The sequence below is a fragment of the Onychostoma macrolepis genome, chromosome 08 (genome assembly GCF_012432095.1).
Source record: "Onychostoma macrolepis isolate SWU-2019 chromosome 08, ASM1243209v1, whole genome shotgun sequence".
Taxonomy (NCBI): domain Eukaryota; kingdom Metazoa; phylum Chordata; class Actinopteri; order Cypriniformes; family Cyprinidae; genus Onychostoma; species Onychostoma macrolepis.
In genome coordinates this window covers 12,424,081-12,437,500 of record NC_081162.1, presented here as the reverse complement: position 1 = coordinate 12,437,500, position 13,420 = coordinate 12,424,081, and the positions used below count along the sequence as shown (strand labels likewise).

The following is a 13,420-nucleotide window of genomic DNA, read 5'->3' as shown; positions in this document are numbered from 1 at the left end:
GTTATTATACATGAACCTACCACACAGGAACCTTTTCACTATAGAATTTTCAGATCATCTAATGCAGCCTTGGATAAACTTTGATCCTTGAGTTAGAGAAGATAGTTATGAGCAGCTGGTTATTTTAGAGTAGATCAGTGAATCTGATCCTGAGATGAATTGTTCCTGGCCTTACACATCTGGCGCTTTCCACTCCCTTTAGGATCATATTCAAACACACGGATTAAGATGATCTGTGTGTGGTTTGTGAGTGTGTGTGTGTGTGTGTGTACATATCGGTGCAAGGAAAAAGACTAAGAGTGGGGCAACCTTTTTTTTTTTTTTTTTTTTTTTTTTTGGTATTATCGCAGGATAGAAATGCTGATTATTGCGTCAGGACAGTTTAATCTGCCTCGTGTTGAACTGTGTGGTACATTTGTATTCACTGTCAGCAGACACTGAACCATCTGCACTCGGTTGCCCTGTTCATTGCTAACCAGAGGACTGTGATCTTAAGTTCAGGAGTTATAGCTCTTTGTCGGTATCTTTGCTCACCCATTTGTGGATTTGAATAGCGTTATATAATAGCTTTGTGTCTTCGTCATTTCAGAGATAAATTCTCAGTAATTAATGTTTCCTTCCAAGGAAAAGGGGGTCTTTTTTACCACTTTGTTCCACCGAAGGCCTTTTTAAGACTTCCTGGTTGTGTCTGTGAAGCTGTTTGATAGTGTGACATGAGAACTGCTGTGGATGGGCAAGTGCAGACATGAAATTGCTCCAAGGAATTCTTCACTTTCTAAACCTTTGACCGGTGAACTTTATGATGTTGAAAATTGGTTTAGGATCATGAATGAATGGCATTTGCTTTGTTGTTTGTTATTAGGGATATCAATGTTTTTAATTGTTATCTACAGTATCTATCTATCTATCTAGCTATCTGTGTGAATGTTTGTGTGAATGTGTGTTTTTGTTGGAAAGATGACCTTGCTTCAAACGTGTGTTTCCTTTGGAAAGTTGAGTGTCGTGGTCAGACATCCCTGCACACTTCCTCAATGGCTGATTCACAATCACCGTGACCAGTGATTCTGTTCCACACACACTAATTCCATCGAATGATTGGCGTTTTGGATGCCAATTTTAAAACCATGTTTTTTTGTGGTCTACACATTGCAAATTACATATGTATGTAAGAAATATAAATGGATCATATTATATTACAAAACTACAGTAATGTTTATAAGTTTGGGGTCTTTTAAGATTGGTGGTGTTATTGTTTTTGAGCTGTTTTTTAAAATGTAATTTATATTATAACAAAGCTGAATTTTCAGCATCATTACTCCAGTCTTCAGTGTCACATGATCCTTTAGAAATCATTCTAATATGCAGCTTTGCTGCTCAGAAAAATTTCTTATTATTATCAATGTTCAAAAAAGTTGTGCTGCTTAATATTATTGTGGAAAGTCTAATAATTGTTTTCAGGATTCTTTGATGAATAAAAAGTGCAATTTATGTGCAATAGAAATAATTTTTTAACACCATAGATGTTGTTACTGTCATCTTGGATCAATTTAATGCATCCTTGCTGAATAAAAACTGTTGAGCGGTAGTGTATTTGCGCACACAGGAGAAATAACACTAGGGCGATTTTATGGATGTGCTCATATGAAACGCATCCATTTCCACAGTCTATGTGGCCTTGGTGTAAGGCCACAGGAATTGTTTTGCTCATAAGCTCAATTTTAGGGGCTAATCACAAAGTAACACACGCTGCCCTTTGGCATGGCTCTTCCTTCTACATTGGGACAGCAGAGACCTCTTTCTCTCACTCTTTTGCTATCTCTCTCTGTAATCCTCTACCTCTTTTCTGCTCTCTATTTGTTCAGGCTCTGTCTATTATTCTGTCTTTTTAAGCGGGCTACATGCCAGGCCACTCAGCAGGGCTGCCTCCATGTTTCCGGAGTCCTCTCTTTCCTGTTTCTCTCACAGTGAGGTGATTTAACTCCTAGTTGCTCCCATCTTTGTCCTCTCTTAATGTCATCCCATGTAAGCCTGTTGACTGCTGAATGAACCAAGACACGAGACACTGCAGTTCTGACTAGTGAACAGCAATTCTGGGTGATGTTCTTTTCTTTCTTTTTTTTTCATCAAAACCTCTTTTCCTGCTGTTTATCGTAAAGCCAACAAACTCTCAATCTTTCAAAGTCTTTGGGGCTTTTTATGTAGATCACATTGTTGTGATGGATGGATATGAGTGTACAGGCCTGTCCGGTAGGTTTGACGGAGTAGAAACTAGGTAGTGTGAAATTCAAAGCCTCATCCTCTCCTTAACAACTGTATGCAACATTGGCAGTTACGGCAATGCTAAGCCTTTGCTTTTATTTTTATTTTTTACCTTTTTGAAAAAATATGATTAAAATAAATAACAGTGATAAAGATCTAGAGGAAAAGAATAATTTAGATTCAAATTAGCATTTTAAGATTTGTTAACAGTAATATTAATTATATTTATATTATTAATAATAATAACTAACTTTATAATAAGCATTATATAAACATAAATAATAATCACCTTATAAGGTTCAGTTTATTTTCACTTTAATGTACATTAAAGTATTCAAAAAGATACATAAAAGCATTACCTATTATTAAATGCTGTGAAAGTTGTTCACTGTTAGTTCATGATTATTGAGCCTTATTTTAATATGCTACCAAGTTAATGATTAGTATAATATAATATTTATGCTATTAATGTTACTGTTGACAAGTGCCCTTTTTAAAGGCTAACTTTATAAAGAAATATGTTCATGAGCATATTTGTTTTGCAGTGGTATCTAAATCGTTAATGAAATTTTAATGGTATTGTTTCTGGCTACTGACACTTTAGTATCTTAAATGTACAGAGCAAGAGCTGTGAGGGATCAACGAGTGGATTTCACTATTGATGCTCTTGACTGTGTGTGTGCGTGCGTGCACGCACGTGTTTTGTGTACATCTAGATAGCTCTTGACTGTAGCTTCAGACTTCGTCTTAACTGAGCCGATCAGCACACCAGATAAGACAGGCACATAGTCGATACGTCTGTGTCTGGACATCTCACCGGTGCTGAGCTGTTCACAGACTGCACGAAATGAATGACTGTTTTTAGACAACTTACTCTACAAATACAGACAGAGCGATAACTCACAACAGTCAGGATAGTCTATGAAGATTCATCATGTCTCAAGTCACTGCAGTCTGTGAATCACAGCTGATGTGAATGATAACCATTGTTTGTGTGTGTGTGTACTGTACTATTCACTATACCTTATTTCTTATTTTTGGGTGTGAACTGTTCCTTTAAACACAGTTGATTTGTATATTTAGGCTGTATGAAGTGCATTTGTTTGAGTTCAGCTCAGCAGCTGCTCCTCATTTTTAAATCTGAACATGCACGGTATATTAAAATGGCATCACTAATGCAGCTATTCATCCATGTAGCCCTTAATCCTCATCAATGGTAATTAAAACAAGAACAATGGTGTTGAATTATTCATTGCTATTTGAGTGATTAAGAGGTCTTAGTTTCCGCTCAATGGGGTCTTGTCAGTCTTCTCCTAAATGGACTGCTTTGACTTCGGTTTCACATTTCCACCAGTGGGCTGTCGTGATTCTGACTTTCATATCATCCTTTCATTGCCGGTAAAAGAGGGTCTCCGTCATGATTGCAGTTGTCTAGTCTTTCATTGTTCATTTGTTGTGTCAGGCTTGAGGAATACAAAGAACTGGCTCGACTTCCCACTCTAAAACTCCTCCTCTTGGTTAGTATCAGTGATGTTCCCTGGAGGTGTGGAACAAATACTCAGTCTGTCACAGCAACAAGCAGATTATATGAAGAAAATGTTGCAAGTTTAGTGAAAAACTCTTCTCTTGTTCCCAGAGTCCTCGCAAACAAAGGAAATGAATTCAGGTTTACACTGAACAGTGTACTGTATTATACATGCTTTTTGTAAGTAAAACATCCAATCCGTCTTAATATTGTCAGAGGAAAAATTATAATTCAGTCGCTGCATTTTACTACATTTTTAATAATTCAGTCGCGGCGTCATGCATTAATGATGAACGGGAGGCTTAATTGAGGCAGTGATTTAGAGAGATGGTAGATAATGTTTCCAAGAATAAATTTGAAATGGGTGATGAATTCCTAACGGCTTTGGTTGTCTTCGCTTGGCAGACTTTATCTGTTGCTTTCAATTATACGTCAAGGTCTTTATTGCAAAGAGGAAAAAGCCCAGTCTTTTTGGCTAAGGTTTCGGTCCTCTGTGTGGATTGCATTAAGAGATAAGAGATGTATGAGACTGTCTCTGGTAAAGGACGTATTGATTATTTCAAGCACTTAAAATTAAGATGGAAAGCTTGACTTGAGAACCCATTTTTGGTTGTTTGCCAGCAATGGACGATAAATTATGTACTGTAATTATATTGTGTATAATTATATGTAATACACATTTTAAAATTACTGATATGATTTAAAAGTAAATAAAATCATATGTTACACTTTTTAGTCAACCTAACCTCTCTCTTCTCTTCATTTGCAGACATCCCGTTTAGTGGGACCCCGCCTCCAGCGTACGTTTATGATGGTGATCGAGGGGAGGACCAGCGTATGCAGCCTGATGTTGCATCCTACACGGATGAGTCCCTCTCCTCTCCGCGCCGTCACCCGAAGGGTCGAAATATTAGAGAGCCCCCTTCCTCGGGGTCCCTGGAGTCCACTAAATCAGTAAGGGACATTAAGATACAGAGAACTAGCTTTAACCTTCATTGAAGTCATAGTGTTTACACACCTCTCCCAAGTGTTTTTGTCGTTAAATAAATCTGTCTTATATTTTGTTAGATCATTATTGTTATAGATGCATGACATATTGTTTCCATATAGTTTATTGGCCCATATTAGAGATTTATCCATATCAGTTGATTTTGCTAATTTAATTATACATGCACATTGCCTATATTTTTACAAAACAAATAAAAAGCAAATAGCTACAGTTAGATTCTCAGTCAGTAGCTACTTATACTTCAGGTTTAAGGGTCTTTTAACATTTGTTTTCTGAACTTTTGAGCTTTGTTTTCTTTCTTTATTCTTTGGGGTGTTTCATATCTGAATATGGGATTGTGTGATCTATGGTTGACCTCTGTAAATCTGTATGGGATAGGATTTAGGTTTTATGAGGATTACCCTACTGAGGAATTGCTAGAGACTGTAGACAGGAATATGTGTTTTTGGCTGAACCCTTAATGTGTTTGTGTAATGGTCACTTTCTTCATCATGGATGTTCCCAGTCGGAGTTGGATGTCGAAAAAGGGTTGGAGATGAGGAAATGGGTCTTATCAGGGATCCTGGCCAGTGAGGAGGCCTATCTGAGCCACTTGGAGGCGCTCTTACTGGTGAGTCTTCAGGCTTTGCTGAGTCTGTTTTACTGCAAGATTGCTCACAAAAGAGGGTCAAAGATCACCATTATAGTGGTGCTGAGCTTTGCACATTGCACTCCACCCAGGTGGTTACAAATGGGGCGCCCTTTGACCTCAGTTTTTTTTTTTTTTTTTTATCTCAGCCCATGAAGCCCCTGAAAGCTGCTGCCACCACCTCCCAGCCCATGTTAACCCTCCAGCAGATAGAAACCATTTTCTTCAAAGTGCCTGAGCTCCATGAGATCCACAAAGACTTTTATGATGGCCTGTTACCCAGAGTTCAGCAGTGGAGCCACCATCAATGTGTGGGTGACCTCTTCCAGAAACTGGTGGGTAGTGTTTCATTATATTATATTATTACATATATAACAGTCCATGCGCTATTAATGCTGAATCTTTTAGTTTGCATTCAAATTAAAATAGCCTTTAATTTTTTAATTAATTAGGTAATTTGATTATGCTAAAATTAGGCATTTCATGTAGTTATTTAATATATTTTAGGAATATTAAAATTCTGACTGGTAGCGATTAAGCCAGTAGTTATTTTCATGTTATGACTGATAACCAAAAAATTACTAATATTAAAATTCTGTAATATTTTGTCTAAATAGGTTTTAAATGCTACGAAAAATGGAAATTCATGGATATTCATCAGATTTGCTAAAGATTATATTTAACAGTGTTATTCAAATATTAGTGTTATTTAACATTAGCATGTATAATTAATAGTGCTGTCAAACGATTAATCGTGATTAATCGCATCCAAAATAAAAGTTTTTGTTTACATATGTGGACTGTGCATATTTATTATGTGTATATATAAATACACACACATACAGTATATATTTTGAAAATATTTCCATGTCTTTACATGCATAAATATATATTCATATAATTAATATTATTTATATATATATATATATATATAATATTTCATATATAAACATAACATATTTTTCTTAAATATATACATGCATGTGTGTGTATTTATATTTACATAATAAATATACACAGTACACACATTATGTAAACAAACTTTTATTTTGCGATGCGATTAATCGCAATTAATCGTTTGACAGCAGTAATAATAATTTGTTTTCATTGAATTTTGCATTAATTTATTGAGCTAAAAAAAGTATTTAATGATATACTCACTATACTATACTTCATATAATGATATAATCACAGGTTCATTTTTGTATTATCATCTAATAATACGCTAGTGTTACTGTTTCTCATTATAACAACTGAATTGTGCCATCACTTGATGCCACATGCATGTGTCTAATTTGGGTAATCCATACATGATGTTTCTGTCAGACCACCCGAGAGAGATTTTTTTAAAACGGTTTATAAATGCAGTCATCATCAAAGCATGTCTCTCTGGTCCTCCCTAAGGAGAATTTCCTTTGATAACTGGTTTAGTGAGCTTCACGAGCAACAGCCACATCATTCCACTCGGCACAATTAGCTGTGGAAGCTGAAACTTTACCCCCATTTTTATAGACGCCAGCAGGACTTGACGCTCATGCAGATGAAAGCTTTTCAGAGCCACATGACTGCATGTAAAGCAGCTAGGGGGTCTTGCTCTTAGATCGGTGGGGCTGTGGTCAGAAATGCTGGGGTAGGGCGTTGCAGCCAGGTGCACAGATTACATGACAAACATCACCTTTTTTTTTTTTTTTAACTGTATTGATTGTTATGCAAGTTGCATGGTTTGCCTTTTCACCCGCTTCTTGGTTTTTTCTTGATATCTATGAATTGTGACTTTATTTCTTCTATTTTAATATTTTTGATTTAGTAAGGATGCTCTAAATTGATCAATAGTGACAGTAAAGACATTTATAATATTACAGAATATTTCTATTTCAAATAAATAGCTAAAGCATGTTCTTTTGAACTTTCTGATGAATTCTGAAAAAAGCACCAAATCGGCATAATAAATGATTTCTGAAAGATCATGTGACATTGAAGACTGGAGTACTAGCTGCTGAAAATTCAGCATTACAATCACAGGAATAAATTACCTTTTAAGATATATTTAAATAGAAAACCGCTATATTGAATTGTAATATTTCACAATATTACTGTATCAATGAAAGTGAAATATTAACATAAATGTACTTTATCTTGTGCATTCTAGCTATTATACAAGAAAACACATCGAAAGCTGTAAATTAATTCTATGGCATGAACTGTTGCAGGATTGTTTTCAGCAGTAAGTGGAATATATAAAAGCCAGAGTGGAGCAGCAGGGGAGATTGTTGTTGATCTGATCCACTCATAAACTCTGATGTTTTTTCATTTGGGGTTTGTGTTTGAAACGTTTCACCATCCCCTCTGGGATCCACAGTCAGGGTTGAAATCAGTGATTGTTTGACATAAATCTCTTTTTTGAAATATAAAGGCATTGAGGTTGAGTAAGTGTGGCCGGAGGCTGAATTCATTCATCTTTTATTTGGACTGTTAATCCTACAGAGATTATATTGTTATTTGAGGCGTTATCGATGTGTAGAGCTGAGCAGTTTTGTAGCTTATTTCTTTATCTTTGTGCAGATGTGTTTGCATGGAAATGTATTTCTAAAGCATGACTATTTGGGAGAATATGCCATGTCCCTTACGTTGGGAATGTGTGTGTGTGTGTGTATGTGTTTGCAGTAACAGTTCTCTTCCAGGGTGTGTGTGTTTTACACAGAGAGGGGTAAATAAACAGGAAATCCCACAGGGAGACAGAGTTTTCAGTGGACAGTGAGTCCAGTGTCTGCTCTGTTTCCCAGAAAGCATGATGTCATAGAGCAGGGGTGCATGTGTCTGCCCTGGAAACCCACTCACTGCTGGGCATTCCCTTGCCCTCTCCCTCTCCCTGTGGACTGCCAGCCCTCACGCCATGGGATTTACTCACCCCTGACCTCCTCAGAAGCAATGAGTCCAAAAAATGGGCTCAGGTTTTGTTTTCATACCGTATGAATTGAGTCTACTCTTCACTACTTATGTATACTAAATATATATGCCTAATATATATTATAGCTCTATTGCAAGTGTGTATGTTTAATGGCACATTGTCGTATTTTGACACAAATAAATATTGCATAGTATGATAATAATGATAACTTGCAGTAGGCAATTCAGATGTTGGTTTAGTAGTGAAGGATTTGTCAGACTGATTTTTGAACAAGTTATGAATAAAAACAGCTACTAAGAGTCATGAATCAGGATACACTGGTCACGCGGTATGTTTTTGACTCATTAATATGAACCTGCTCATAAGAATCATTTGTTTGTGAATCAGAATATAGTGGTCATGCAATATATTTTCGATGCACTAAAATGAACCAGCTCATAAAAGTTTTTTTTTTTAACATGCACTCTGCAAGTACAACTCAATCAAAAGATGTTTCCTGACAATGTTTTCTATTTTATTACTTTCAAAACAAACTGCAAACTTACATTCACAACTCAAAATATAGCTGTAGATGAAGCTAAAGATGTGTCCTCAGAACCCTTCACTAGAGGAGAGTCTTTAGAAAGTGGTTCTTTTCACTCTTTTAATGAGTATTCATCTTTTATCAGTGAGCGGCGTTAACAGCACGATGTAATCCGTCTTTTTTCTGATCTCAGGGTAATGATGCTCATATTCTGGATCGCTCACAAGTTTCCCCAGTTGCAGTATAATGGCTGTGTTGAAAGAAGTGCTTAACCTCTGTGTCTCATGACAAGCCCCATCACAAGTCCTCTTATTTACCCCAGTGTTGGCAGCACTCGAGATGTTGCCATGGAAAATGCTTGTTATCTGTGCCCATTTCACAGTTATTGTCTTTTGAATGGTGTTTTTTCTTCATGACACAAATGCTCATTCAAGGCGACATTTTGGCTTCGTTTACACCAAGTCAGTTGTTTTTTGTTTCAGTATGCATTCACCCTCTTAAAATGGACACTCTGGAAAAAGTGTTATTGTGTGCGTGTGTAGGAAAGGAAATTACTAAATGTTCTTTTCATTTTTGTTTTGCAAGTTATAATTGCCTTGATTTTTTTTCAGATATTACATGGAACACATGCAAACTTTACAAAAAACTTAGTTTGATGTTGTGGAATTAATGCCACAGCTGTGGGATGGTTGTAAATTTATAATACACAGTAAATATTCAAATGGTTCATTATAATATCACTATTTTCTTAGATTATAATAGGTTCAAGCATGTAATAATTTACATATTTATTATGAATTTTGATGGTTTAAAGGAATATTTCAACCAAAAATGAAAATCTGCTGAAAATTTACTCACCCTTAGGACAAGATTTAGATGCGTTTGTTTCTTCATCAAAACAGATTTAAAGAAATTTAGCATTACATCACTTGGTCAACAATGGATCCTCTGCAGTGAATGGGTGCCGTCAGAATGAGAGTCCAAACAGCTGATAGAAACATCACAATAATCCACACGACTCCAGTGCATCAGTTAATGATTTGCGAAGTGAAAAGCTGTTTATAAGAAATAAATTCATATGTTTTTACCTTCAAATGAGTCCATTATATTGCATTATATAGGAAAGAAACAGATCAAGCACCGTTTAAAGTGAAAACCGTTCAAAACAGTTGTAAATAAATATCAGTGGATTTTGATGTGAGAGAACTACACGAGAAGAACTTTCAAACTGAAGGAAGTGTTATATGCACTCGCAGGTTTAAAGTCAAAACACCATAGCGATGGATTTCTTTCTTAAATGCACACAGCTTTTCATTTCACAAGATGTTAATTGATGGGCTGGAGTCGTGTTGTGAACATTTCTGAGGTTTTTATCAGCTGTTTGAACTCGCGTTCTGACGGCACCCATTCACTGCAGAGGATGCAAGTGATGTAATGTTACATTTCTCCAAATCTATTTTGATGAAGAAAATCTTGGATGGCCTATAGAGGAGTACATTTTCAGCAAAAATGTATTTTTGGGTAAACTATTCCTGTAAGATTGACCCATTACGTCACTGTGATAATTTGTCTGCTGTGTTGAGTGCTGTTGTCTTCATGCAGAGTCAGGCTGGTATTTGCTTGTCTTTGAATATCAGAAGCATGTCAACCATGCCAAAACAGGCAACACAAAACTGCCTGCTCTACCTTAGTAAGCAGAATTAAGCTAATGTAACATGCATGAGTAATCCGCCTCTAGCACTCACTTTTATCTTTAAACCACCTTCTCTTTCACTCTCTCCTGTTGTTTTATCTTCCCACACAGGCCAGCCAGCTCGGCGTGTACAGAGCTTTTGTGGACAACTATAAGGTTGCCGTGGAAACAGCCGAAAAGTGTTGTCAAGCCAATTCTCAGTTTGCAGAGATTTCAGAGGTCGGTTTTAAGGGCACTTACATTATACTGTCAAAACAAAGCCTGATATCTTTGCCTCCTTGTAAATTTGTGTGTTTGTTTACCGTTTTACCTTCAGAATCTAAAAGTCAAGAGCGCTAAAGAGGGCAAAGATCAGAATGCCAAGAACTCTCTGGAAAGTAAGTCGTTTTTCCACATTTACTGTCCTTTTACACCACTTAGCATTCTGATCACTTCTTTGTCTTTCTTGTTCTCAGCGCTGCTGTATAAACCAGTGGATCGAGTCACTCGCAGTACCCTTGTCCTCCACGTGAGTAAAAACTAAAAGAACATACACACAATCGTTCAGTTTTCCCATGTGAGAATATTTACAGGTTAGTGGCGTAGCAATGCTCATGTTTTATTTGGATGAGCTTAAGCTGTGTTGGTTTACACATTCAATAAATTGAGTGTTTTGCAATATTTGATAAGTCTGTGTGTTTCAGGACCTGTTGAAGCACACCCCATCCAGTCATCCAGATCACTCCCTCCTGCAGGATGCCCTCCGCATTTCCCAGAACTTCCTCTCCAGCATTAATGAGGAGATCACGCCCCGCCGTCAGTCTATGACAGTGAAGAAAGGAGAGGTCAGTGCTGCCCATTGACATTTTTTGTCTCTTAATGTTAATACAATCTTCTGTGATCATGTTATGTTATTTTATTTTATTTTAAACCGTTAAAAAATAACAACATTTTAACAAAACAGCTACATTAATATTTGGAGAAAAAAAATGTCTGTCCAATCAAAGTCATGTGGTCTCACCAGCAGGCAATAAAAAAATATAATAATGAAACAAAACATGACGGTATATATGAGGACCCCTGCAGACTCTGATGACTATGTGTCAGGGTCATTAAAGGGATAGTTCACCCAAAAATTCAGATTCTATCATTATTTACTCACCCTCATTTCGTTCCAAACCTGTAAGACCTTCGTTCATCTTTGGAACACAAATGAAGATATTTTTGGTGGAATCTGAGAGCGCGTCGACTGACAAGGAAAAGAAGAAATTGTTGAATGAAGTTGTTCTTTGTTTTCTTCGTGTAGCTTCATAAAATTAAGGTTGAACCACTGATGTCACATGGACAATTTTATCAATGTCCTTACTACCTTTCTGGGCCTTGAATGTGGTAGTTGCGTTGCTGTCTATGCAGGGTCAGAAAGCTCTCGGATTTCATCAAAAATATCTTAATTTGTGTTCTGAAGATGAACAAAGGTCTAACGGGTTTGGAACGACATGAGGGTGAGTAATTAATGACAGATTTTTTTTTTTTTTTTTGGGTGAACTATCCCTTTAAGCCCCTTTTGATAAATATTTAAAAAAAAAAACATAAGATAAATAACTCTGAAGACAAAATGTCAGTGTATTTTTATGACAAAGCAAGGTTAGTTCAGGCTTTACCTTGAAAAATATATTTAAAAATCTTTTTGAAAATAATTAAGATGTGTATGAGTTCAGGCCAGAAGAAAAGCCCTTGCTGATAAACTCTTTTACTGTAACTTAGTAATATTTTTATGACAAGTGTACACATATTCATCAGTACGCTCCGGTTGCATAACTCTACAAGTGTCCCGTCAACAATATAATCATCTCCCGCCTTCCTGTTCCCCTTCCTCCTTTATCAAAGGCCGTTTTTGTAAAACGAGAAGTGTCTCAACACCCTTCCCAGCTTCAGAATGAACACAAACACTTATTTGCACACTCCCCTGACCCCTCTAAACTCTGAGTCAGTTGACCTGGTACTAGACTTCCTCGCAGATTACTGGAAAACTGTGTGGGAAGTGGCTCTCTGATTGTAGGCTTGTGGACATGCCAGGCATTTTTACTGCAGAAAATACAGAGATACAATTCAAAGATAGCGATCATTTATTATTGGAATGATTAAAGGGATGTCTGACATAAACTGGGAAACAGTACAGCTCAGCTTAATCACGATTCCAGTAAAGATTTGTACTTAATTGAAGAATTTTTTATTTTTATCACTTTGCAGGAAGTGATGATAAAACATCATTATACAATCCTACAAGAAAGTATTTGTCAAAAATACATTTTTTCGACATCAACTGTGGATTTTTGCCAGACACACAAGACCTAAAATATCTCTGTTGGATCCAAATAGAGAAACAAACAATTTTGTATCAAAGGAGTATAAAAGGCCTTTGTCTATTTTTTTTTATGGATCACGAAAGGAGAAATTTTAAAGACTGGTGGTCCATTTGCCAATTTTAATGTGTGAAAACAGAAGCTTTCAAGCTTAAAGCATCCTAAAAGTATAAATATTCCAATTCTAATATTATGATTTAATGAAAAAAACATCACCAAAAACATAATAATAGAATAATATTGAAAATATATTTCATAGCACATTTACATTTTCATTTAGAGGTCTGACAATGCCTGTTCAGAAAGAAAATAATTGTACTTTCCTGCATTATCATTTGTCATGGCATCTTGGTCCATGTCCTGTGTAATTATTGTCATGGAGATGATGGATTTCCAGTTCATGGCCATGTGTTGCTTCTCATCTTAGGCTGTTTTAGCAGATGTCTCTAAATGCGGCCAAAGTCAATACTGAACCCATATATCATGTTGGCCAAATCCTGGTGTACTTTAGGAGAAAAAAATGAAAGTTTAGA

General features: G+C 36.3%; 1 protein-coding gene across 2 annotated transcripts in view; it reads left to right on the top strand.

Annotated features, from left to right (window-relative positions):
* Positions 1-13,420, top strand: part of si:dkey-91m11.5 (PH_BCR_vertebrate and RhoGAP_Bcr domain-containing protein) — a 43,114-nt gene that overhangs the window by 16,553 nt on the left and 13,141 nt on the right. For both annotated transcript variants that reach the window (XM_058785020.1, XM_058785021.1), the window contains exons 2-8: positions 4,554-4,738; positions 5,299-5,403; positions 5,571-5,756; positions 10,657-10,764; positions 10,862-10,922; positions 11,001-11,053; positions 11,229-11,369. In XM_058785020.1, coding sequence (XP_058641003.1) covers positions 4,554-4,738; positions 5,299-5,403; positions 5,571-5,756; positions 10,657-10,764; positions 10,862-10,922; positions 11,001-11,053; positions 11,229-11,369 — 839 coding nt within the window. The remainder of the gene's footprint in view (positions 1-4,553; positions 4,739-5,298; positions 5,404-5,570; positions 5,757-10,656; positions 10,765-10,861; positions 10,923-11,000; positions 11,054-11,228; positions 11,370-13,420) is intronic.